At 41.8% G+C, this 26,163-nt stretch overlaps 2 protein-coding genes across 6 annotated transcripts in view; both read left to right on the top strand.

The window, feature by feature from the left end:
* The window catches only part of ST6GALNAC3 (ST6 N-acetylgalactosaminide alpha-2,6-sialyltransferase 3), a 273,226-nt gene that overhangs the window by 15,868 nt on the left and 231,195 nt on the right, over positions 1-26,163 (top strand). For 3 of the 5 annotated variants that reach the window (XM_081193879.1, XM_081193880.1, XM_081193881.1), the window contains exon 1: positions 5,599-5,739. The exons of 1 other annotated variant lie outside the window; for it this stretch is intronic. In XM_081193879.1, coding sequence (XP_081050005.1) covers positions 5,722-5,739 — 18 coding nt within the window. In that variant the 5' untranslated portion in view covers positions 5,599-5,721. Of the gene's footprint in view, positions 1-5,598; positions 5,740-26,163 lie in introns of those variants that run through there. One more of the 5 variants, XM_081193883.1, reaches the window with a different exon arrangement.
* ST6GALNAC5 (ST6 N-acetylgalactosaminide alpha-2,6-sialyltransferase 5) overlaps positions 5,676-26,163 on the top strand; it is a 402,466-nt gene continuing 381,978 nt past the window's right edge. Inside the window, exon 1 of the mRNA XM_081193849.1 lies at positions 5,676-5,739. Within this exon, the coding sequence (XP_081049975.1) occupies positions 5,722-5,739 (18 nt within the window). The 5' untranslated portion in view covers positions 5,676-5,721. The remainder of the gene's footprint in view (positions 5,740-26,163) is intronic.

Here is a 26,163-nt window from a genome sequence, read left to right on the forward strand (position 1 = left end):
GTATCCAACTACGTCATATTCAAAGCAGAACCATTGAAATCAATGCACCTAGGTTAGTCATTATTAACTTGTCTGTTGATTGCAATGTACCTACTACTCCATAACTTGGTCAGATACAATACATTATGTCCAAATAATCAGATGCATTTTTTCAAGCTGTTTTTTTCTAAGCAGGTCAGCTTTATTAGTTGCAATTTTAAGCTTGATAGCAAAATATATTATTTGTGTGTGATGTTAATCATGCCAATTGCATTGTCGTGAAAATTTAGTCTACACCAGAACATTCTGAGGCTAACTTAGCTGATAATTAAATTTCTTCGCTGTCTTGAAACAAAGGAGGCTCTTTATGCATTCATGATCCAGCTATCCTTTCCTCAGAAAGAAGTAACACACCATCATTCTGAAGTTAGGTTCTCTTATGTCTAACTTTTGAGAGAAACACTGAAGCAAATAGACTGTAGGAACAGTCATTCAATCCAAACAGCCAGCTGGCAAAACAGTAGAATTCCCTTCCATGCCTCACATCACTCAAGAAATGCAAATCTCAAATGGAATTTTCTCTACTTAGCACTGTGTTTTGTTTAGGATATTGGCTTCAAAGGCCACCCATTTCAGGAAGGCGTCTAGCTAACTTGCTCGTGCTGCTTTTATAGTTGCTGTGTTTTTATTTGTTTATTAAATGTTATATGCATTCTACCCGTGTAATTGTTTAATGTTTTGAGTTTCTGGGAAGCTTTATTTCTACCTTATTTAAGAGATTTTTAAGGAAATCCTCTACAAAATGGCTTACAAGAAGCTTCAAAGCCAATTTGCACATAAGACATATTACTATACTATTAACGACAGTGAACTAAAACCCAGAATAGGCAACTGTTTAATCACATCCATGCAAGCAACCTTTATTTACAACTCCCAATTAAAACCTACAGAGAAGTCTTCAAGGTTTTTTTTAAAAAAGACACGAGGCATTGATAGTGGATGCTTATGTGGCCCCTATGAAAAAAATGCTGATCAGCTATTTTATACCTTTATCATAGAGGATGAGGATGGAGTACAGATTGAATTATATACACAGAAGATGGAGAATGGTAAACCTTTTTGTCACACACACACACACACACACACACACACACATTCAACCTTCTTGATTTTGGTTTCTCTTCCCGATATTTCCCCCTCCCCCCCCCATTTTCTTTCAACTCCCGCCCCCTACAGCCCTAGTATTTATTTTTAACTGAGGGAACACAGGGATAAAGTTAAATTACTTTAAATCTAAATGTGGCAGGATTTACCCCATTTAACATATGGAGATTAAACAAATACATCAAAAGAAAAACCTAATGTAATCTTTAGATAGGAAACTCATTTCAGGATAACAGAAGAGACTTTTTGAAATCCTTCTCTGATAAGAAATTATGCTGCTGAAGTTAGTTCAGACCAAAAGAGTTGTGATACAGATCCAAAATGTCCCTAAGAAGTTTTACAGAAGAATAGAACTATCTAGATGAAGATTAATTTTTATAACAGTATATTTGAAGTTACTGAAATTAATACTACTGCTTTTTCTTCTTCAGATAATGGGGAAGAGGATTATTATAAATAACTGATTCTAAAGCAGGATAGGTTCCTTTAAATGGGGATGTGGTTTTTTTATCAATTGGGAATCACAGTAGATTATTTAGTAACATTTTTGATACATTTTTGAACACTTGGTCGGCTCTAGTTATGTAATAGTTTTTATTGTGAATTTGATTTTCTAATGGATTGTACCACATTCTGAGATCTCTTATGATGATGTATTGTGCTAAATATAGAAATACAGTAAGGAACTCAACCTATAATTTCAGAGGCGTTTGGAACCTCTTTCATAAATTATTTTTAATAGATGCATGGAGGGGCCATTTTCTGTTGGAACAGAATTACATCAATTTTTCTGAAAAGCATAAATCTTGCCTTTTATCACACAGAGAATCTTAAAGGTTATAATATATGTAAATATTATCTCTATAATATGAGTATTGTTTATTTGTTTATATCTTCTTCGGCGATTGTCTTCCATAATCATGGTTTGAACAGTGAGTCTATAAGTGACTGTGGAGGCCAATTCTGGATTCACACGTCCTTCCACAGTGGGGACATTGGTTTCCGGGTGGGAGTTGATCACGGTGTGAATTTGCCAAGCGTGCCTTCCTCTTAGCACATTTCTCCTTTGTGTCTTGAGTTCGAGTGTCTTCAGAGCCCATGACACCTTTGGTAAAGGCTGTTCTCCAACTGGAGCACTCGCAGGCCAGTGTTTCTCAGTTGTCATTGTGTATACTACATTTTTTTTTAGATTTGCCTTGAGACAGTCTTTAAACCTCTCTTGTTGACCACCAGCATTATGTTTTGCATTTTTAAGTTCAGAATAGAGTAGGTGCTTTGGAAGATAAGCATCAGGCATCCACACAACATGACTAGTCCAATGAAGTTGATGTTGAAGAATCATTGCTTCAACACTGGTGATATTTGCTTCTTCCAGTACACTTATATTAGTTCATGTGTCTTCCCAAGTGAAGTGTAAAACTTTTCGGAGACACTGTTGATGGAATCTTTCAAGAAGTTGGAAATGGCATTTATAAGTGGTCCATGTTTTACTTACCAACATGTAAGTATAAAAATAACTGCACTAAACTAAAAATAACTTTCAAAAACCTAAGCAAGAAGCTGTTCTTTTTCTTTATTTTAGCAATACAGTCTCATATTAATTGTTATATTTATATCCCACCTTTCCTCCAAAGAGTTCATGGTGACATACATGGTTTTCCTTCACCCTATTTCAGCCTCACAGCAACCCTCTGAGGTAGGTTAGCCATACATCTTGTGACTGGCCAAGCTCACACAGTGAGCTTCATGACTGAGTAGGGGTTTGAAGCCTGGTCTTCCAGACCCTAGTCCAACATGCTAACCACTACATGGCAGTGAATATGTTCATCTGCCTCATGTTTGGGACATAGTTAAATCACATATGAGGGAACACTTTATTCATGCAAGCTTTCTTTAAAAATAAAAAGAGAAAACCAGCATATAGTATCAAAGAATGTAGTAAAATGGGATAATAGCAGAATAAAACTCCCTTGAGGGTAAGCAATTGTTAAATGCTGTGACGAAAACATTACAGTTAATGAATCCACACAGCATGGCCAGAAGACTGCTCTGGTCTAAATTTTAGTTATTTGAATGCAAGCACTAGCTAGGAAAATTATTACTAAGGTTATTATTGCCTTTGGACAATAGGCAATAGCATGGCTTTGCACAAGTATATTTCAGTGAAATCAATGATGCTTAAGCAAACGTAATACAGTTAAACCCTTTCCAAACAATATATCCAACTTCATGGGGATCATGGGGGCAGGCTCACTAGGTAGAATACTGGTGATTAAATGTACCTAAAAATGCCAGGCCTATATACACAATAACAACATCAAATGTGGGACTAGGAGATTAATCAGAAAGCATGAAGTATTATCTCTGAAGTCAAGTCATGATGATCCTATGCATCTTATGCTCTAATTAAAAAAAAAAAAAGTGGACTAAAAGCCGTAAATCAGACCAAACCTTTATCCATCTGTTATAACCAGTTGCAATGGTGGGGTGTTGCATATTTTGATTTCAAGAAAGTTGGAAATAGTTTCTAGGCAGTTTGGCTTGCAATGCCTTGAGAGATCTTAATAAATTCAGTAAAGGGACCTAATAAAGCTACAAACAGCTTCTATTAGTGTTTATGGAGAGTAAACAATAATAACCATTAGGCTCTACAGGACCCCGAAGAGCTTTACAAACAACTTTTTTAATTAAAAAAAAATCATCAGAGATGATGGACAATTGTATTGGTTGGGTAGTACAGCTCTGAGTTAAACCTCTGGACAAAACCAGTGTTCACTGTCATTTAGGTGGGGATTGCTGTGGTTTACATTATAAAGATTTTATCACTGTTTGTTCTTATATTGTTTCAGCACCACCATCCCTGAAAAACAGATTAACGGTAACTGGGTAGCTTCCTGGGCAGGCTTCCTGGCCAGAGATTAAAGTTTGCTTGGGTTTTTTTGTTTTTTGTCTTGCAATGTGTAAGTACTAGAATTTTAGCCTGGTTTACAGAAGTCACTCTGATTCAGAAGTCACCACAAACAAAATTACAGTTAGAATACAGATGTGTGGCCCACACAGCATGTTAAGAAGATAAGGAGAACCTCCTGGATTGGGCCAATGATCCAACAGGAAGCCTGACCTCCTGTTCTGGCTGGGTAAACACCATATATATAAAGCACATTTAAAGCTCCATCAGATTTTGGACACTGTGGTTTTCAAAGCTACAATTCTCAGCACCCTTAACGTCATTTATTATCCATATGTTATACACATTTGCACTGAGACTTTGTTGGTGGTGCCACCACTAAGGGGATGCCTGGTTGGTGTTGACTCATGACAGGCCTTTTCTGCTCTTGTTTATTGCTCCTGGATTGCCCTCCCTAATGAGGTGTGCTTGTCTCTAGCATTATGAAATTTCAGGAGGAATTTTGAAACATTTATGTTTTTACCCAGGCATTTGGCAGCTGAAGAATACTGTTCCCGGCAACTATGAGATCACTGAATGAAATAATGTTTCTAACTGTAACTGTTTTTAGAACATTTTGTCTGTTTTAGGATGCCTTTTTAAAAAAAAGAGTTTATGTGAGGTTGCCCTTAAGAGTAGATTCAGATCTGTAGCTGAAGCAGAAGGTGGCTGCTAAGTTTCTCAGTGAGGCTTCCTACGATGAACATGTTACATCTGCGCTGAAAGAGTTTGAACTGGCAGCTGGTTAGCTGCTCAGAACCTATAATTGGGAAACGAATTCCATTTATTTATTCCATTTATCCATAAATTACATTTAGTTATCCATATATTTCCCAAGGATAGGTTCCGAGCTTCCTGGAAACAAATGGAATGGAATTTGCACACGTATTCTTTCCGGTAAGAACAGCAGCATATAAGTAGACACACTCAGGGCAATGCGATCCGGCGTGTGTGTGTGTTGTGTGTTGTGTGTGTGTTGAGTCAGGACTGAGTGAGCCTCTTTCTACCGCAGGCAGTTCTGCAGGACTTTCAGACAAAGGAAAGTTTGTTCTCCAGACGAGGAAAGACTGCAGCGTGGCATTTAATAAATGTTTGCAGATGACTGATTTGTGTATGTGTGTGTTTGTGTCTGCGTGTGTGACCCCTCAACTCCTTGTAAACTGACCAACGCAGCGGAGAAATGTTCCTTTAAAAAAAATAAAATACTGGAATGATCGGAAAGATAATTTAATGAGCAACTCTCTAAAACCCAGAACATCTGCACAGTGCAGATTTGCTTTCGCATACCGTAAAGGCAGAGAGAGCATCCAACTGAGCTTTTCCCTCTTAAATTGAAAAAAATAAAATCCCCCAGCTAGAGCCATGAATCAAACTTAGTCATGTGACGGAGGGGAGGTACTGGGCTGGCTTGCAGCCAGTGGCAGAAGCTGATGGGTGGAACAAACAGGGCATGAAAAGACTAACATGACTAACGGATCTTAAGAATTGTGGCTCCTTCTCTGGATCTCCAGGAATGTAGGCACGGGCACCCCTCCGCAGCTCTCCGGCCAACCTCCTGCCTCAGACTGGATCTGTTACTCACAAAGCAGATCTCCTTCTGCTTTGCGGGCTGAGGAAGGCTAGGGAAGAACATGGCCTGCATTTTGAAGGTAAACCTCTATCTGTTGCTTGAATGGCTTGCTTAGAGAAAGAGAGAGAGAAACCCGTTTGCTGCTCTGTGTATGCAGTCCTTACATGGTCCTGCTGCAGCTTGGTCGTAATTGTACATTTCTGAGCATTGATCCCCACCCCCCACCCCCACCCCCCGCCTCCAGCCCCGATGGAATAAGAAAGACCGAGAGATTCAGAATCGCCCAGCTGTGGCTCATTTCCTCCTCTGCCATTCTTGTCCTTTTTTCCCTTGCATTGTTGGAGCTGCAGGCGAGCAGCTTGCGGGTGTTGGGAAAAGAGGGAGGGAAGGACTGTGCGCAGCAATGATAGGCTAGGCTAAGGAGAGAAGCGCCGGCTTCGCCTGCCTGACTTTCTTGTGTTTAGGTTTAGGAATTGCTGTAGGAGCCACAGTGGGGAGAGAAACAGCATTTCGACTGGGCCGGAGAGGGTGCCGTCTTCTTCCATCGGTGAAAACACCGGAGATGTTTTTCTTCTTCCTCTTCTCCCCTCTCACCCTGCTCTCCTCTTCTTTGGGAACCGACGCTGCAGAACTTACTACTCCTTGCAGATTTGCAACAACCGTACAAGTTGCTCCACAAGCACACGCGCCGCCCCCCCTCAGTTTTCAGCAGAGCCCAAACCTGGCCTTAAATCTGTTTGAGACGGTCAAACTCCACAAAACATCTTCTGGCTGGCTTCCTCCCTCGCTGCCTACAGGCAGCAGCGACATCCTTCTGGGTCGTTATCACCTTTACACCCAGTTCTTTTAGATACAGGGACGTGGGCAGGCCTCTATGCAAATAAATATAGCAGTGGTGGTATATGTGGATCAGGGGGCCTCCCAGGAGGCAGACGTGAGGGGTAGAGAGAACACTAGTTGCCTCTCACAAACCACATTTTCAAGATGCATCCGCACAGCCATCTGAGGCACCTTCTTTCTGGCTTCAAAGTCTCTGCTTTTGCTTTACCTGTAAATGCATGCATGGCCTCTGCAGGCAACACACTAGTCTGATTGCGTGAGTCCTTTCCCCTTATTATTCTTGCCCCTTGTTATTAGCCCCCAAGGTTCCTTACTCTGCTTGGTTCAGCTCCTCAGGGTTGTTTACTGAAACATCTGCCCTTTGGGTGGGATAGAACCTGCTACCTTGGCATTCTCAGCACTGTGCTCTAACCAGCTGAGCTATCCAGGTTCTGCTTCTCACAGTGTGCCCTAGGATTAAGATATGCCCAACTTCTTGAAGTCCTTATTAGTACATATGCCAAGGAGGCTGTTTCCAAGATATCTCATTAAGAAGCACAGTTCCATTTATGGCAATAGCTACACAGCTGGAAGAAACCTTATGCTGCGCCAGACCATTGGCCTGTGTAATTGACTACATCATGGGTGAGGAATCACCAGCCCATGGGCCTGTAGCACCTTTTCATCTGGCCTGCAACCTGCCCTCTTCCCCAGGGGCAGAGGGAGGCAGCCACTTCAAGGAACATTTGCTGGGAGGCAGGGAGTGGCCTGTGGCCTGTTGTGACTCTCCAGTGGGACACACTGTCCTGTGAAGCAAGACTCCACTGCCAGCCTAGTTAGCTTCTGCCTGTGGAAGTGGGAGCGGGCACTGTCTTGTTCTTTGCCCCAGGCAGCAGAATGGCTTTGACTGACCCTGCCTGCCTGCCCGCCCTCCCCATTACAAAACTCCTATTTGTGCAAGTAGGCTATTCCCCCACCCCAACCTCAATACTAGAAGTTAAAATACTAGAAATTAAACCTGGGGATTTCTGTGCCACGGAGCTGTCGGCCTTCACTAGGCATTAAATCTACAGTCTCAGGGTTAATAGGAAGGCACCCTTACCTACTGAGCCAAAAGGCCCACTGGAGGAAAGCAGCGTTGCAACAAAGCATTGCCAAAATGTGATGCTGAATTTGAGCTGTCCACATTCCACATTTGGCATTAAGTAGATACCTTCTCCTATGTTTCAAACAGAAGCAAGAATGTGTATCTAGTTTCTGTGCCTTTATAATGTTCACACCTGACCTAGATTAGAATACCTAGAATAACATGTAAGAAGGATTCTTATCAGACTTGGAAAGACGATCTTGCTCAGACCAACCTCCACTCTCCCCACCTCCCCTCTTCCAGAGGCAATTCTTAGACATCACAAAAGTAGCTAATCCCCTTGCTTTTAAGGCTCTGGGCTAATTTAATTATATAGATGGCTATCAGAAAGATGTGGAAAGGTTAACCAGAGCCACTGGCTTAGTCACTGCTACATTGTTCTAAGAAGTTTCCAAATGTTATGGAAACTGGTTAAAATAAACAGAAGTATCTTTAGAAGTGGATGAACAACTCAGTTTCCCAAGGACTCTCAAAGGAGTCTGACAAGGGGCAGTGAACTGGCCAGGCCTAAATGTGTCACCTCAGAAGCAAGCCCTGTAGAGTTCAGTGAGGTTTACTTCTAAATAAGTGGATATAGATTACAGTCTAAAAGTTATTTTTCATATGCCACTGTTAGATATAGAAGTTTAGGTCTTCTCGGCAGATCTTATAGGTTACCCCCCCAACCCATTATTTAATAGTACTATCAAGATATGACCCTTTCCCAAGCTATTATTTTCCTTCACTGAAAAAGACCTAACAAGCAGGAATTGTGTAACCAAACCAGTATTGGCCAGGCTAATGCTTAATCTTGTTATTGCAGGAGGGTGTGAGGATAAAAGGAGGAAGGGATACTGGGAGATTAGCCACACCATAAGGCAAGCGGCAATGTTGTTCCAGTTAAACATCACTCAAGGAAAGTGATCTCAAATAACTTCTCTCCAATGTTTACAGAATTGGCTCCAAATAATGAAAACTGAGTTTACATTCTATGGGGTGGCTTTTTGCTCCCCATGATTACGAAAATGTCCCACCCAATCTCTCCAGTGAAATTTATCGCTTTTCTCCAGTAAGGGCTTTTTATTTTCTTGACAGATTTTATTGCAGGGGTCAGCATACTTTTTCAGCCATGGTCCAGTCCACCATCCCTCAGACCATGTGGTGGGCCGGACTATATTTTTTGGGGGGGAAATGAACGAATTCCTGTGCCCCACAAATAACCCAGAGATGCATTTTAAATAAAAGGACACATTCTACTCATGGGCCAGACTGAGAAGGCGATTGGGCCTTCGGTTGCCTACCCCTGTTTTATTGCAGTGGCATAGCACTAGGCTATGATGGCTGGCTTCTGTGTTTCCATGATGCTTTCAACTGCAAGACAAGCAAAAAATAAATCTTAGACTGCAACGGACAATGGTGTAGGAAAGGGCAGTGAAACAGCAAAGTTGTTTACATGGTGGCAACTTTTATCTTCCCACTCCTTGCACATTTTGGCTGAGAGGTGCATAGTGCATAGTCTCTAGCCTCTTTGAAGGGGCTCTGGTAATGTCTTGCCAGAAATGCCAGAGCTTTGCTCCTGCCTCATCGTATCGCTGGTCAATGCCCCAGCACCTTGTACATTGACTCTATGCCCTATTGATAACTTATTTCTTTTGGTCAAAGGAAGTTAGGCACTTACATTCTGATTATTGTCATTGGATTTATGTCCGCTCACCTTTCCTCTGGGTTGTACACAACACAGGTTCTTTAAATATGTGCAGCTGACAGTGGTTCTTACATCAAGCAGTTCTGCACAGCAGTTCTGAAGAGAGCTGTAGACACATCGATATGAGATGTGTAATTCATTATTTATTTATTTATTAACTGAATTTGCATAGCTTCCCAATGGCCTAAGTTCTCTGGGTGCCTCATGTAACAATTAAACCATTAAATCAAGCTATTAAACCTAAAAACACAATTAAAACTTCAATGTGTAACTGGGAAAAAAGAACCAAACAAACCATATCTACAAAATTTTCCTCGCCTGCCCCGTACATCATGCAAGAGACAACGGTTTGCATGAGGCTGTGGTACAATAGAGACGTGGTGCCTTAGAGATATGGGCACTTCTTTTGTTCGCTGTCATCTGTGGTAGAACAGGTTTTGCAAGCCTTTGAAAAGTGACAAAACTTACAAAATCTTTTTACTAGAAACAATTGTGGAATGACTGTACACACCACAAACATTGATGCCTGCTCCAGATCTTCTCCATCATTCTGAGGCAACCATTGCATGCCTCTTTTGATAGACTTTGACCAGCCCCTTCTCATGCTTTAAAAACATGCATATGTGGCCACTTCCCTACATTTATTTCCAAAAATTCAATTAGGGAATGGTTATGACAAAACTGACCCTTAGTATGATGACAGGGTACACAGATCTGAGTTATAAAGGATCTGACTCACCCAGTCCTGACGGTTAACATCTGCTGCTAAGTTCGTCATTCCCCTTTAAGATTAATGGGAGCACAGTCTAAATGGAAAGATGTGAAACTTGTTTTCCTTGCTGTTCCAGCAGGTTTTGTGGAAGCCACATGGCTGTTCAAAAAGCTTGTTTTGTGGTTTCTGAAACCATGAGAAGACCTCTGACCTTGCCTTTAAGAGTAGTGCTTGCAGTTACCTGTAGTGCTTAAACATCTGGGGAAGCTGAGGTGTAGCAACATTGTATTTATGCATGGGGCAGTAGTTATGGTGACAGTAACTACTTCATAAACAGTGACAGCCCACGACGTCCTCAACTGTGAGTGAGTGCCTATGTGCTCCTTCTTCCCCCATCCACCCCTTTCCTGGCTATTGTCACTGCTTCCAGGTTTGAACATAACAAGAACTCTGACTTAACGCAGTCTAGGATCTCCATTGCAAAGCTAGTGTGGAATGAGGGAATACAAGGCGTGAGTATGTGTCTATGGCACACATACCATGGTTACTGAAGCTGTGGATGATGGTCCAAACACAGCCAGCGAGTTTTCAAGGGGTTACTTTGCAGCTCTCTGTAATCTGAGTCTATTTCCAATTTTTAGGATTTTGTGCATGTTAGTCTATGGAGGTCTCAAGAGATATTGCCCTTCCACCAGTTGATGCGTTGGTGGGAAGCTTCTTTCTTCTCCTCCACCCCTTAATAAGAACACTCAGGCTAGCAAATACTGTGTACACCCAGCCTAAATAACTTGTGACTCATGAGGTCAAGCACAACCCACCAGCCATATATTGTGGTCTGCCAAGTACTAGCCAACTCTCTGCACTGTGTTTTTGCAAAATTCCAGACAGGAACTCAAAACAAGTGACTTGCCACAGGTCCTGAGGGCCAACATAGATGGATGATGAGCTGTGGTCAACTTGGTGGGTCACAACTACTGCAAATCCATTATAAACCATGCACTCGTAAGAATAAGTACCGTAGTTAATTGCCTGGTTTGCATGTCACATTATATTAACCATGAAAATAATCCATAAATCTTAATGTAAATATATATGTTAATATAGGGAGTCTATAGTTTACCTCTTCAGGACAAACCACAAGCTATAAATCAATAAAAAATATCTTGGTTATAGCTCATGGTTAGTCTGGAGATAGTTAAACCATGGGCCTGAGTTCAAGTGAGACTTTAAGTCAGTGATGGCCAGACTTGGCCCTCTAGCTGTTTTGGGAAAACAACTCCCATCATCCCTAGCTAACAGGACCCAGTGGTCAGGGATGGTGGGAATTGTAGTCCCAAAACAGCTGGATGGCCAAGTTTGGCAGTCACTGCTTTAAGCCAAGCTATGGCTTAACTCAGTGTGCAGCAGTAGCAAAACAATCAGAGAGGAGCAGAGTGGCTGCATTTTCCTCCCTGGGAGCTCACATACTTGTGCATCCACACTAAGCCATGGATTGACTTAATTGTGATATGCAAATCAGACCTGTGTCTATAGTCTTCCTAGCCTTGACATCGCCACAGTCTTTAAATCAGTCTCTAAACACAGAATATTGTTTCTCCTTTTGCACAGCCAATCTATGCCTAAAGGAAAGGGTAGTATTTTTTTTAAATGGAAAGTACTATGGCTTATGTGTATTGTCCTTTTTATATTGGCACAGATGCTTTCCTAAGTTGGAGCCAGATCAGAATATGTCTTTAAGAAAAGCAGGACTTTGTTGAGAAAAACTTGCTCAGTTTGGGTGTTTCTCTTAACTTCAGCAAATAGATTTAGCCAAAGTAACCCCTGGTACTTATGTGATAAAGAAACCCAGCTGGTGTGGTATTGTCTAGATATAATGAGGGCATTTTTCATAGATTATACACTTCCTTTTCCAAGGCTAGCATTTTCTTTTGTAAATCAAATTTCTTGTTCTCCTGATGTCAGCTTTTCATATAAATACAGCAGAGGATTACTGTATAAAGATTAGTGTCTGATCTTGGACGAATATGTAGGTTGGAGCTAAACTGAGAATCCATAAATGTGTTTTCATCATATTTTAGATTTGGCCGATGTGTGCGGTGTCAATAAAGAGTTGGCAGTGTTGAGAAGCAAAAGTTGGTGGTGTATTGTGGTTGCTCCCTGTTCCTTGGTATTTGAAAACTGAAGTTTGAGATAGTTATATATATGACATAACCAGCATTCATATGAAAAGCCTTGAGTTACAGTGCAATGCTATGCATGTTAAATCAGAAGTCAGCAGCAGTGAGTTCAATGGGGCTTTATTTCATATAAGTGTGTATATAAAATTGCATCTTAACTCACTCCCTTGCCAACTCTGTTTTTCTTGACAGAGACATCTCTAAAGTTATGGTCCATTGTAACCCTTTCATGTGGGAGGTATTCGGTTATTCTTATGGTTAGCTGAAGCTACCAAATTTACTGCGGGGACAATGTGTTATTCTTTACAGAATACATAACTAGTTGGATTAATTGCCACAAAACTGTTCTAACATTTGTCTAATTAAACAATCCACTGGCCTTTTAAATTCTGTGTATATGGCGTATTGTTTTTATTTGTGATGCATTTTTGTGTGTGGTCTAAACCACTGAGCCTAGGGCTTGCTGATCAGAAGGTCGGCAGTTTGAATCCCCGTGATGGGGTGAGCTCCCGTTGCTCATTCCCTGCTCCTGCCCACCTAGCAGTTCGAAAGCACGTAAAGTGCAAGTAGATAAATAGGTACCGCTCCAGCGGAAAGGTAAACTGCAATTCTGTGCACTGCTCTGGTTCGCCAGAAGTCATGCTGGCCACATGACCCAGAAGCTGTACTCAGGCTCCTTCGGCCATTAAAGTGAGATGAGCACTGCAACCCCAGAGTCGTCCGCGACTGGACCTAATTGTCAGGGGTCCTTTTACCTAATTCAGTAAGACGGCTGGTAGGTTCAGTATTGGTTATTGTGTTGTTTACAATCCGCCTATCCTGAGTGAGAGAGGCAGTGGCTGCATTTCAAGGTAATGCTAAACTGTTGTTTAATGTTATATGAATGAGCCTACATAGTTATTTCCTAGACTTGTACACTCTCTTCCCCACCTCCCCTCCCCTCCCCTCCCCTCCCTACTGCACAGTTTTGTAGTTCCAAAACTAATGCTTAACTGTGGTGTGTCCCTTTATTTAAACCAACAAACTATGGTCAATGCTAGCTATGGTTAGTTTAAAAGAAGTTCGCTTCAAAACAAGGCTTATGAAATGGTTTTGTGTACAAGCTGTCTTGCATTTAATGTTAATTGCTGTTTCTGGTTTGGGCAGACATTGGTTTAAGTGAAAGTGATGGCAAAAGTTTTCAAACATCTGTCAACTCCAAAGATAGCACCTCTGGAGTTTAGCTCCACAGATATCATTATAGTGCCTGTAATAGAAGATGGAATGTTCAAAATAGATTGACATTTAGGAATCATACAAATTTAGAAAGAAAATGGATTGTTTCGTTAGCAATTTTTGAACCTGATGAAAACATTTCAAAAAGTTGGTAAGTGGCCCACAATCCTCATGCTCTTCTCAGAGTGGCTCTGCAGGAATTCTGCTTGCTGACTTTGCTTTCCTGGGGCTGAACCAATCCTCTTGTGTGCTGGCTTAAGTAGAGGTCTGCTTCCTTTATGGGTGATTCTCTGCCTGTTAATTTTTCTTTTTTCTTTTAAAGAAAGAAGAACCAGGCCTCACCTTGAATTTTGTTACTGCCCAACCAATTAAAAACACACTTTTACATGATTTGCTCTTTGCACTATATTTAAATTTAAGGACTTTTCATTACCAAAACGATGGAATAATACAGCATCAAGGAGTGACAGCGTATGCTTTATTGGCTCATTACTGTACAATCAAGTAGGGCTGTGAAGCTTCCCCAGGCATGTATTAATAGGCCCATAAAATCACTCCAGAGTATTTTCAATAATAATAATGACCATTATATTTTTTGTGAAGCTAAGAGAATGCATTTTTCTCCCTGTGCATCGCTTGCCTTTAAACTCCACCATTCCCCCTGCAAAGCAAAAACCCACCCACCCCTTTTATTATGTTGTAGCATGGGTTGACAGTGTGGTGCCCCTGGGCACACATGTGCCCTCAGAGGCCTTCCCTGGTGCCCTTAGGCTCTCATTTCCCTCACTTGAAAGAGAGCTTTTTTAGCCAATAGAAGACTTATTTTCAAGCCCAATTGCAGTATGGGGTCAAATACGGGACGCTTACAGCTGGGAGAAGGGAGTGCTGTGGCATGTATGTGGTGCCCACAACAGTTGGAATTGGAAATGTGCCCACAGGCTCAGAAAGCTTAGTTACACATACCTCAGAGTATTTATGGAAGAGAAGAATGTTAGCATTCCCAGAGGAGTTGGCTCTTCTTGCAGACACAGTGGAGAGATAGAAATCAGAAAGTTGTTGATAACTGTGTTACTCTTAACCCTTGCTACATGACATAACAGTCCTCTGTTCCTCTCTCTGAAACATGCAGGTTGTTATGCTGGCGAGAGATTTAAAGGGAGTCAAAGGTGGCATGATGGAACCATTTTTTAATCATGATGCATATCCACATTCCCTCATATCACGATTGTTTTGTAGGGAAGGCACTAGATAAACCTCTTCACAATAGAGATATGTACAGAAAGAGTGCACAACATGACTATGAGCGACACTGCTAGTTCAGTAACATATTTAACATTTTTTGTTCTTCTTTTTTTAAAAAAGCCTGTCTCCAGCCTCAGGGTTCCTCAGCAAGAATCATAATGTTATTTACTTATTATGCGTTTATTTTTTAAATGTTCTCTGGGTGTCATGCTGGAATATGGAGAGTTCTGTTCACATGCTTCTCATGTGCTGGAATGCCTTAATGAAGAATGCTGCAAATTTCTTTTTTTAGGAGCCATGACTAATTTTAGGTTCAAATACTAAGGTTTCTAACACAAATCCTCCACACGAGGGTTGGATAATGACGCAAAGTCTCAAAAGGGGAAGAAAAGTTTGCCTGAAAGGCTTCTACTGAATCCCATAAGGTGGGAATGTGTTGTTCTAGAGTCCTGTTGCCATGTTCCTTCAGAGACTGAGATTACAGTGTTGGATAAGCTAATCGTTTTTTATTGGTTCTGTGTGTTTCGGTGAGGGTGTACAAGCTTTCCAGTTTCTTCCTTTGTCAAATTCGCTTCCCATCATATCTGCCTTGATTTGAATTGTATCAAAATTTAAATGTGGCAACTGTGTATTACCAGGTTCTTGTTTTTTATGGCCATGGCTAGGTTCTGTAGAATTACGTCAAACCGCTGTTTATGCAAATAGCTAGGAAGAAAACATGGTCAGAGGGAAAAGTATGAAACTGAAGTGGCAATCCCTAATGACAGTGCTAACAGTTTCAGAGTAATTGGGTCACCGGGCAACAGAGCTCATTTGGGATATGGAGGCCTAATTGTCTGAATCTTGCCTGAGGAAATCTTAACTGTTCTTTTGTGACATAATTTTCCTGATCTCTCTCTCCCCCTCCCCCCCTCTCTCTCTCCTCCCCCCCCCCCACCCACAGACTCTCTCTCTTTGCAGTTTGAGCACAAAGTTCTTCAATATTTCTGTTCTGAATACTGGTAGCAAAAGCTGTCAGCCAATACTCTCAATTTTTTCACATATTCCTCCCCTCATCTTCAGTTCTGAAAATTCTGAAGTCTCAAATGCAAACCAGGGAACAGGCCCTGTGGTGAAGAGAGAACTCTGCCTTCCTAGTCACCCTGTGTGCTCAGTAGGTTGTGGACCTCAGGAAATGGAGTGTGGCTGCTTTCAAGAACAGCATGAAAATGTTGACAGTAAAAGCAAAAAGATGAAAATGACACAGCCCACCTTCCATTTTCCTCTGCTTCTGAAAGCTGGCAAAGTGTCCCTCCCCACCCCATGTCAAGAAGACCAAGGCTGGTGATGCATCCCAGTGATGCAAGGAACTGTGACTGACCGTGCTTTCCTAATGGCTCTATTAACACTTACTGCCTCAGCTTTATCTGAAAAGTGCCCTGTGAAGCGTTGCATGAACAGAGGCAGAAAGCACTTCATGGGGAAGTGTAATCCATTTATGAAAATACATATCCTTCTAGGAGGAGGCAAATGGAAGGTACATCAGTAGTTCAGGTGTAACCAAGGAAAGGCCTTGTATATATATTTTTTTAAATCACAACATACTGGAGTTATCTGAAAATTCTTTGCAGATTTAAGAAAAGCCCAAACGTTTTCTAACATGAGCAGAAGTACTGTAGCTTGTGTAAATGAACACAGTTTAACAGCGCAATGCCTTCCTGAAGTAAGTTTCATTGTGCCTACTGACCAGGGATAGCTCAGTCGGTAGAGCATGAGACTCTTCATCTCAGGGTTGTGGGTTTGAGCCCTAAGTTGGGCAAAAGATTCCTGCATTTCAGGGGGTTGGACTAGATGACCCTTGTCCCTTCCAACACTACAATTCTATGATGCTATGATTCTATATCGGCCCATCTTCCTGGTATGTGCATTTGGGATCATGGCCTTATTCTGCAATACCAAACATACTTAAAGAGTAACCCTGTTTATACTTACAGTGGTACCCTTGGTTGCAACCAGGATCCATTCCGGAGCCTCATTCTCAGCCTGAGCAGAACGCAACCCGTGACTGCGCATGCGTGGGTCGCAATTCGCTGCTTCTGCGCATGCGCGTGATGTCATTTTGAGCATTTGCACATGTGCGAGCAGCGAAACCTGGAAGTAACCCTTTCCGGTACTTCCGGGTCGGCATGGGACGCAACCTGAAAAGATTTAACCCGAAGTGTCTTTAACCCGAGGTATGACTGTATTCAGAAGCAAGTCCCAGTGAGTTCAGTGGATGTGCACAGGATTGCAGCTTTACTAGGGAGTTGTTTGGAGAGCAGCCTTCAGTGCCCTGCATTGTTTAACACAGGAGTTCCCAAACTGTGGTCCATGGAGCATCAATGGCATGTGAGATTCATTCAGGTGCTCTGCCATGTGCCTACGGATTTGTGATTGAAGAGCGGTAGACAGCATTTCAATTGCATTAAATAGCCAGATAGATATTTAATTGTGTTTTTATTGCTTTGCTTTCTTATATTGATTTTTATTGTATTACACTTTGAATTCTGTGGAATTCAAATTGTAATATAACAAAATACAATATATAATAAATAAAAGAAGCAATAAAAATACAACTAAAAATCATGCCGCATCTAGAGCAGCACATTACAATTGCTACATTATTAGTCTGCCGGGATCTTCAGCAATTTTGAATAGTTCTGTGGTGGAAGGGGGGGCTTGGGAAGCACTGGTTTAATAAATGTTGTAAGATACTTTTTGAACTCTGTAAGGATGTTAGGCAGAAACTAAAAAAAAAAATCAAATTATTTTCCTCTTTTTATGACTATCAAAGGCAGAATATATTAGGTGGAATAAGCAAGTAGACGCAGGTGGGAATGTATGTAAGAATTTGGGTTAATTTTGCACCATTATAAAGTAGACGTAAGTGCAAATATACACAGTCCTTCCTGAAGTAGCTGCTGCCTTTTAGTTTTCATTGTTTTATGATGGTTTATGTTTTGCTTTTATTGTATTTTATGATTGCTATTATTGCCGTACGTTACCCTGGGATCTGTTTCAATGACGGATGGTTTAGAAAAATTTAAAATTACACCAGTGATAACACTAAAAACACATCCACCCCCGTAAAAGCTCCAAGATCCAATAAATAAATATAACTAAAACCATTTCATAAATTCAGTAACTCAATAAAAACCTGTTTAAGAGAATCAACAGTGAACAACTCTTTTTACAGTCTGCGGAGATGGGGCCATGATGTACCCACATTTGCAAAACAATCCACAAATGGGAGGCACCTTCTGGGGTGTGGGGAACACTCTTGCTTCTGCCTTAAGGCTTCTGCAAACTTAAGGCTTGTACACACCTTAACAATGAGCACAGCTACAACCTGTCTCTACACATGTATAAGTGTTTGCATGAAAATCTGTACACTTGTTGATCTGTGAAGCTCAATTACTTGCGAGCATAGGAGCACAGGTTGTGCACTCATTGAATGTAACTTGTGAACACCCCTTCTGTTGTTCTCAGAGGCACAAAACTGTGAACAAGGCTTGTACGGATGGTCTCAAAGTGCAGCTCACAGCTTTATGGGCTTTTCAAGGGAGGTGGTTCAAAGTTGATGCTTTTCAACATCTACATGAAGCCGCTGGGAGAGATCATCAGGGGATTTGGGCTGGGTGTTCATCAGTATGCGGATGATACCCAGCTCTACCTCTCTTTCAAATCAGAACCAGTGAAGGCAGTGAAGGTCCTGTGTGAGTGCCTGGAGGCGGTTGGATGGCGGCTAACAGATTGAGGTTGAATCCTGCCAAGACAGAAGTACTGTTTTTGGGGGACAGGAGGCGGGCAGGTGTGGAGGATTCCCTGGTCCTGAAAGGGGTAACTGTGCCCCTGAAGGACCAGGTGCGCAGCCTGGGAATCATTTTGGACTCACAGCTGTCCATGGAGGCACAGGTCAAATCTGTGTCCAGGGCAGCTGTTTACCAGCTCCATCTGGTACGCAGGCTGAGACCCTATCTGCCTGCGGACTGCCTCGCCAGAGTGGTGCATGCTCTGGTTATCTCCCGCTTGGACTACTGCAATGCACTCTACGTGGGGCTACCTTTGAAGGTGACCCGGAAACTACAATTAATCCAGAATGCGGCAGCTAGACTGGTGACTGGGAGCGGCCGCAGAGACCACATAACACCGGTCTTGAAAGACCTACATTGGCTCCCAGTACGTTTCCGAGCACAATTCAAAGTGTTGGTGCTGACCTTTAAAGCCCTAAACGGGCTTGGTCCAGTATATCTGAAGGAGCGTCTCCACCCCCATCGTTCTACCCGGACATTGAGGTCCAGCACCGAGGGCCTTCTGGTGGTTCCCTCACTGCAAGAAGCCAAGTTACAGGGAACCAGGCCTTCTCGGTAGTGGCGCCTTCCCTGTGGAACACCCTCCCACCAGATGTCAAAGAGAACAACAACTACCAGGCTTTTAGAAGACATCTGAAGGCAGCCCTGTTTCGGGAAGCTTTTAATGTTTGATGTATTATAGTATTTTAATATTCTTTTGGAAGCCGCCCAGAGTGGCTGGGGAGGCCCAGCCAGATGGGTGGGGTATAAATAATAAATTATTATTATTATTATTATTATTAGTAGTAGTAGTAGCTTTGAAAGGGAGGGGAGGTTTAAAAGTCCACCCAACAGCTCCCAGAGTCTTTTACTGATAAAAGTTGACAGATATTTTCATAGGTTGAGCCTTTTTATCAGGGTAATTTGATCATTAGAGCTCCTACTCACGCAGCAGAGACTCAGTTGAGACTTGACCCATCTTCTCTGCTACTCGGATGGTCTCAAAGTGCAGGCGGGCGAAGAACCTCCATGCCAAACTACTACTACTACTTCTACTACTTCTTCTTCTTCTTCTTCTTCTTCTTCTTCTTCTTCTTCTTCTTCTTCTTCTTCTTCTTCTTCCACATGGATGTCTGCATGGAAGGGCTCCCTGCTTTGGACAGTTGCCCCCAGTAGGATAAACCATCATGCTTGCCGTTGGTGCCTCCTTCAAGTGTTTACAACTCCTGAAAAGGGCTTGAGAGAAAATTGGATGTTTTTCACTTGTAATGGGGGCACATAGCCACATATGCCCTCATATCCCTTATTTCACAGTGGGTCCTCTTGTCTCTCTTCCCAACCCCTGCTAATATAAATGTTGTATATCTGTTCAGTTTGAAGCATTGATAACCAAGAGTAGAGCAGAGTAGCTCACCCAGCCTCGGTTGAACACCCCTTTCAGCAGAGGCATTGTTGAGGAGTTCCTTCCTTCAAAACCATAGCAACATGCCAAGTCTATGGGTTCTACTTGTGAATACCAGCAGCTGCCATTTTGGCATATACCTTTCCAGATTGGTGGGCCCCTCTGTTTCACTTCCCAGTTTGCACTATGGGAGCTCATTCATCAGTATGCTTAACCTCCACACACAAACAAAACAGATTATTTAGTGGTTGCTCTCTCATAATTGCTTTCCTTTTGAACACAACCTTTCCCATGCAAGTCACAAAAGGACGTAATGGAACATAATAGGTGTCGTTCTCTGTCTGAAAATGCAGCAGGAAGTGGTTTAATTTAGCCGATGTTGTTTCTTTGAAGTGTAATGGCAGGTTCAAAGAGTTGCAGCAAAGGAAGTTTAAGGCAACATATGTTTTGAAACTCCGGCTTCAAATATCCATAATTAATACCACATTAAAAAAAGAGGCTTGTGGCTAAAACTTCCTTCTGGAGTCTCTGAAAGAACAGATAATGAAGTTCAAAGCCTGACTTTAATTTATATTTTTTAACTACTAGAATGCCTCTCCAGTCCCCATGGATTCTCTGAGTTTATATTTATGCTTATAATGGGTTTCACCTGCTACTTCCATTTCCTGATTTATTACATATTTTATCTCAAGATGATAAAACAGATGAGCTGTTCCCATCTTTGCTATGTTCTTGTCATCTGATTCAGAATGAGGAGTCTGAATAAAGTCCTCCTGGAGATACTCTCTTAGAAGAATCCTATTATATGGAAGCCTCTTTAACATCTGGAGTAGATCAGTTTTCACATTTAGAAGGCTGGAGAAACTGCACTCATTAGCAGGAAATCAAATTACGGTTACTTAGAAACTGCTGCTTGACAGGTGTAAAGAGATTTTGTACTTACCAAAATGTTAGAGACTTTAGAACTTCAGTCAACATGATTCAAAGAGCCCAAACTAGTTCTGATTCAGCGATAAACAGGAAAATTTATGGATTTTCTTTTCCATATAGATCAAATATGAAATGCACTTAACCTTTGCATCATCTTTCTTGTCTGCTGAATTTCAGAGCTTCTTTCATGACAAGATTCTTTGCAAAACTAATGCAAGCAGGCACACTTTCAGCTTAAATCAGAAATCCCAATGCTGCAAAATGCCAGTTGTGAATTCATTCCTGACTTACAGTGTTTGGTACAGAAAGCCACGCATCTCAGTTCCCTCTCTCTCCCTTCCTCTTCTTCTCTCCTGTGGTCCTGTCACTTGCTGACTCACCACCAAGCTGTGCCATCCTCCTTTCTTCTGCCCTCTGCTCCCCGCCATAGTCACTCAACTCTCCTCCCACCTTGCCTGACCTCCACACTGCCCTGCTTTCTCCTCCACATTGCCCCCAGTCAGTCTGTTCTCCTACCACCCATCTCTCCACATTCCTTTCGCCTACAACAATTAGTGGCTGGCAGTTCTTTCTCTCTTTACATTTTTATGGGGTGTCTGGGTCCACTGTAAAGCAAAGACCACCAAGGCTCCTGCTGTCTGCCTTCTTCATCTTACACCAGTGCCTCTGGGCCCAGATGGAATTGCTACAAGCAGATTTGGTGTAGCATTGTGGGTATTTTGATAGTACTTTTCAAGTACTCAAAATGGTTCATGTATATTTTCTCAGCAATCCTGTCAAAAGCCCTCAACGGGTAAGATTTGACCTTGTGGCTTACACATATTTACACCAAAAGCATGTATTATCCCACTGGCCTGGCATCTTCCTTTCAATACGGAAAAAATATAAAAATAAAAATCAGCTAAATTCCACTCCTTTATTAATGTCTAACATTCAATAATTATGAGTGCCTTTGCACTTCCAAGCTCTGTAACCCTAGATCTGTAACAGAAATAATAAAAAGAAATTGTAGTTTTCTAGAGAGAGAAAGAGACTTTTCTAAACCCACAGGTTTCTCTGGAGATCTGGTGTTAGAAAAGCAATATCTCTTTGCCCTGCCTATGCTGTCCTTGTATATTTGAAAATAAATCAAGTATTGCAAGAACAATGTGTCTCCAGTTCTCCACCAAAGGAAGCCAAACCCCAAAACCTTTTTACTGCTGGAGGAAGTGAGATGTGTGCAAAGGGAAAGGAGAAGAAGCTGCCCGGCCGCGCAGTGGTTTAAATAGTGTAAACCATGCCCCCTGGTCGACTGGATAGGTCGGCCGCGGGGTGTGACTCGGCCGGGACTCCCCAGTGACGTGGGTGGCATCGCCAGCCACCCCCCACTGTACATGTGTCCTGCCTGAAACCCCACCCCCCTGGGAAGGGGAGCGGCCCTGCTGAAGAAAGGCAGTGACATTGCAAAACGTCAGAACACTACTGCTCAGTGTATTGTTTCTACAGCTATCATTGTAACATAGTGAACAATGCAAAGCTAAAAAACATCAGGCAGGGAAGCATGTGCAGTAGACGTGGCTGAGTTTTGTATATGAGCAGGTTGCACACTCAAGAAGCTTGATGGGTGGCCTTGGACAAATTCTCGTTATTGTCTCGCTCTGCCTTCCGGGGTGACTGTGAGGATAAAATGTGATGGAGGCACTGTAATCCCAGCTTAATACTTGGGATAGGGCAAGAGGGAAATCTTAAAAAGATTTGACTTAAAGGAACTAATTCATGACTCCATCCCATTGATTACAGTCTAAGCCATAGACATCCATATTCCACTGAAAACAAACCAACCCTAAACTTTAGCAGGCAAAACCTATCCTACCCCCATCATGCATCTTATAAAACTGCTTGAAACTGCAGCCAAACTTCTGCTCCACAATTCCAAGTAGATGTGATTCTTTCGGAGCCAGGGAGAAGCTGGTAGGAGTTTGTGAGCTCAAATCTCTGAATTAATATGCTGTTCTGGTTGCTGGTCATGAAGCTGATAAATCCCTCAGCTGCTTCTCTCTCTGGAATGGAGCGATGGAACCTTGTGAGTGCGAGTGAAAAACTTTTCCAGAATCAGTTCGCTGATTTGCAGCCATTTGCTGCTCTGATTTTCCCCAGGGCTCTCTTCAAAGTCCATATTCAGGTTGATTAAATTTCTCATAGAGAGAATATGACTTTGTGAAATTATACAACAGGGAGTTGGCATGAGGGAGGTGTGTAGCTCATTACCGACAGACCATTTCCATGATGTTTCTTAAATATTAAGCAATGAATAAGGAAATGCCTGATGCGTAAGATCTGTATTAGGACTGAACTAGGGTGATTGGATCCAGCAGTCTGTTCCTGCTAGAAGCTGTGCTTACGAGCTCTGAGAAGTCTGAAGCAATTTTATTTCATCCTTAAATAATTCTGGTTCAGCTTTTGCAAGTATATGTTTAAGCCCTGTTGAGTTTTGCCTGTAAGGCATGTTATACCAGAGCCAGTCGAAAGCCATTTTATACTGGAAACAACAGCAGACTTGACTGGCACCTTCAGATATCTGCTGGCACATTTCTCACATATCATGTCTGTTTGTTGTCTTATAGCTGTCATATATGCCTAAGTGAATGGGTCTTTTCTGATCACAGCAAGACTTGTGCTTGAAAGTAAGTGTATATGGAAAATATGTGAGTTGTGCTAGCCAATCTCACGTAAATAAATCCACAGGATTCCAACTGAATTTTCAGTTGGAAAAATGTATACTTCAGTCCTGTGTAGATCAATCATAAACATGTTTACTCAGAGTAAGTCTCATTCAGTTCAGTGGGATTTACTCCCCAGCTCTTATGTTTAGTATTGCAGCCTAAGTTGCTGAGAGGGTACTTTAGGATAGAAGTCCAACGGTGATTTAAATGTTTTAATTTTGAACCTCTACTCTTAGTCTACCACTGCAGTGGAGATCTGAGCCCAGTGCAGTGATGGAAAAATCTACCCATCACAGTGCTGAGATGAAAGGAGAGGTTTAAACCTTTTTTCTGAACTGAGTGCTCTGATAGAGCAATTTTCCTTTTCTTGACAGCACTGCCCTGGGAGGAGAGGCATTCCTCCTCTCAGTCCAGGGCTGAAAGATTGGGGCAGTACCTTCTCTCAGCCCAGGTTAAAAGATCGGGGCAGTACCAATGCAAACAAAACTGATTTTGAACATAAATGCATCAAGTTTATTTATTTATTTTAATTGTATGATTAAAATTTAATACAGTATTTTGTCATATATTTTCATTTTAAACTATTAATTTTCATAACCATCAGTGATTAGTAATAAAAAACCAATAGCATTATTAATAGCTTTATTAATAAAATTGGGTACAATAATGTCATAGCTGCACCTGCTGTCTAGGTAAACAGTTTTACTGGGCAAATGCTATACTGTATATCTGACAGAATTGATAATATACTATATTGTTATGGGAGCCAGAAACTAGCAGGTCATCATAAGACACTTGGATCTAGCCCCTGACTCCAGGGGAGGCTATTCTGAATATCACTACAAAGATCATCAGTTGTGATCTTCTGGGTGATCTTCCATTCTTCCATTCTTATGCTCTTCAACTACCTGACCCCAGAAATTTGCTCAGTTGTGTTTATGAATCACTTTACTCACTGTTAAGGACAGCCTAGGCAATATTCAGTGCAATCTGTGCATGTCTTCACAGACAAATGTCCCAGTGAATTCAATGGGACTTACTCTCGTGTAAGCGGATGGTGCTGCATTGTTAGAGGACTATTGTAAATGTGAATAGTATAGTTAAACTGGCTAGTATAACTATGTGGATAACTAGCCAGTTAAAAGGTCAGTACAGTGGTACCTCAGGTTACATACGCTTCAGGTTACATACGCTTCAGGTTACAGACACTGCTAACCCAGAAATAGTGCTTCAGGTTAAGAACTTTGCTTCAGGATGAGAACAGAAATCGTGCTCCAGCAGTGCGGCAGCAGCAAGAGGCCCCATTAGCTAAAGTGGTGCTTCAGATTAAGAACGGACCTCCAGAACGAATTAAGTGCTTAACCTGAGGTACCACTGTAATTGCCATATTGAGAACTAGGACTGCTCTCTTCTGCTTCATGGGCATTCCTTTACAGATCTACAAGCAAGATTTCCTTTTGAAATGCTCTTTTATCATTTTCATGGTAATCATAATCATTATATGTTTAGGGAAATTTTTTTATGACTGGTGTTTTAATGTATTTTTAATCTCCTGTTGGATGCCACCCAGAGTGGCTGGGGAGAACCAGCTGGATGGGCGGCGTATAAGTAATAAATTATTATTATTATTATTATTATTATTATTAGTAGTAGTAGTAGTAGTAGTAACATTTATAACTCTTTAGTTTAACGGACATATTGCTGTGTGAGAGAGAAATGTCTATTTAACATTTCTAATGCATTGCAAGTTGACGTGTAATAAGCAAAGTTATGTGGTAAATATGCAGTGAACTATGTAAGCTGAATTCTGGTAAGATGGAAGTCAAACAGGTGAATGGTTTTGGGAAATAGATGAATTGCCTGTTCTGGATGGAGTTGCACTCCCTGTCTGAAGGAGCAGGCACAATAATCTTCAGATACTTTTAGATCCATATTGTTGCTGGAGGAAAAATGGAAACAGTGGCTAGGAGTGCCTTTTACTAGCTTCAGCAGGGATATCAACTCTTCCTAGATGGGGATAAACTGGCCACAGTAACCCACACATTCATAATCTTCAGATTGGATTACTACAGTGCTCTCTGTGTTGGGCTGCCCTTAAGCTTGGCTTGGAAGCTGCTTCCTGGCAGCTAGCTGCAGCCTGTTGAATCAGGCCTTCCAAGAACTATTTGTTCGGATTAGCTGACAGCTGTAGAACAGTGAGCTGACAAAGGGAGTTTTGGTGGCTGTCATGTTGGAACTTGGGTTCCCATCTCTGATCAGCCATCTGGGATGACTGCAATGCTCTGCGGAGTTACCTGGGAGTAAGCGCCATTGAACTCAGTGATGTTTACTTTTGACTGCAGAGGTTTATTTGGTAGAACACAATGTACTTTCACTAAAGATCTTCGGCTAGCTGAAAGCCTTTTGCTTTTAATTAGAACTGCTAGCCTGAAAAAAGTGCAGGAGCTGCTCTGTTCACCACCATTTCTGGTCCACCACACCACCAATGTTCATCAACACCCACACCAGCCTGGCCTATCCCTACATCCTTGCTCAAAGTCGGATGGTAGTGGTGGTGATTTTAGGTCCTGAATTGCATTCCCCTGTTCCTTATATTTCCCCCCTGTAAAGTCTCTTCTATCTGCTGTCGTGTGAATATAATTCAAGATTATCAGCCCAGGATAT

This window comes from Podarcis bocagei (genome assembly GCF_964188305.1).
Source record: "Podarcis bocagei genome assembly, chromosome: 5".
NCBI lineage: Eukaryota > Metazoa > Chordata > Lepidosauria > Squamata > Lacertidae > Podarcis > Podarcis bocagei.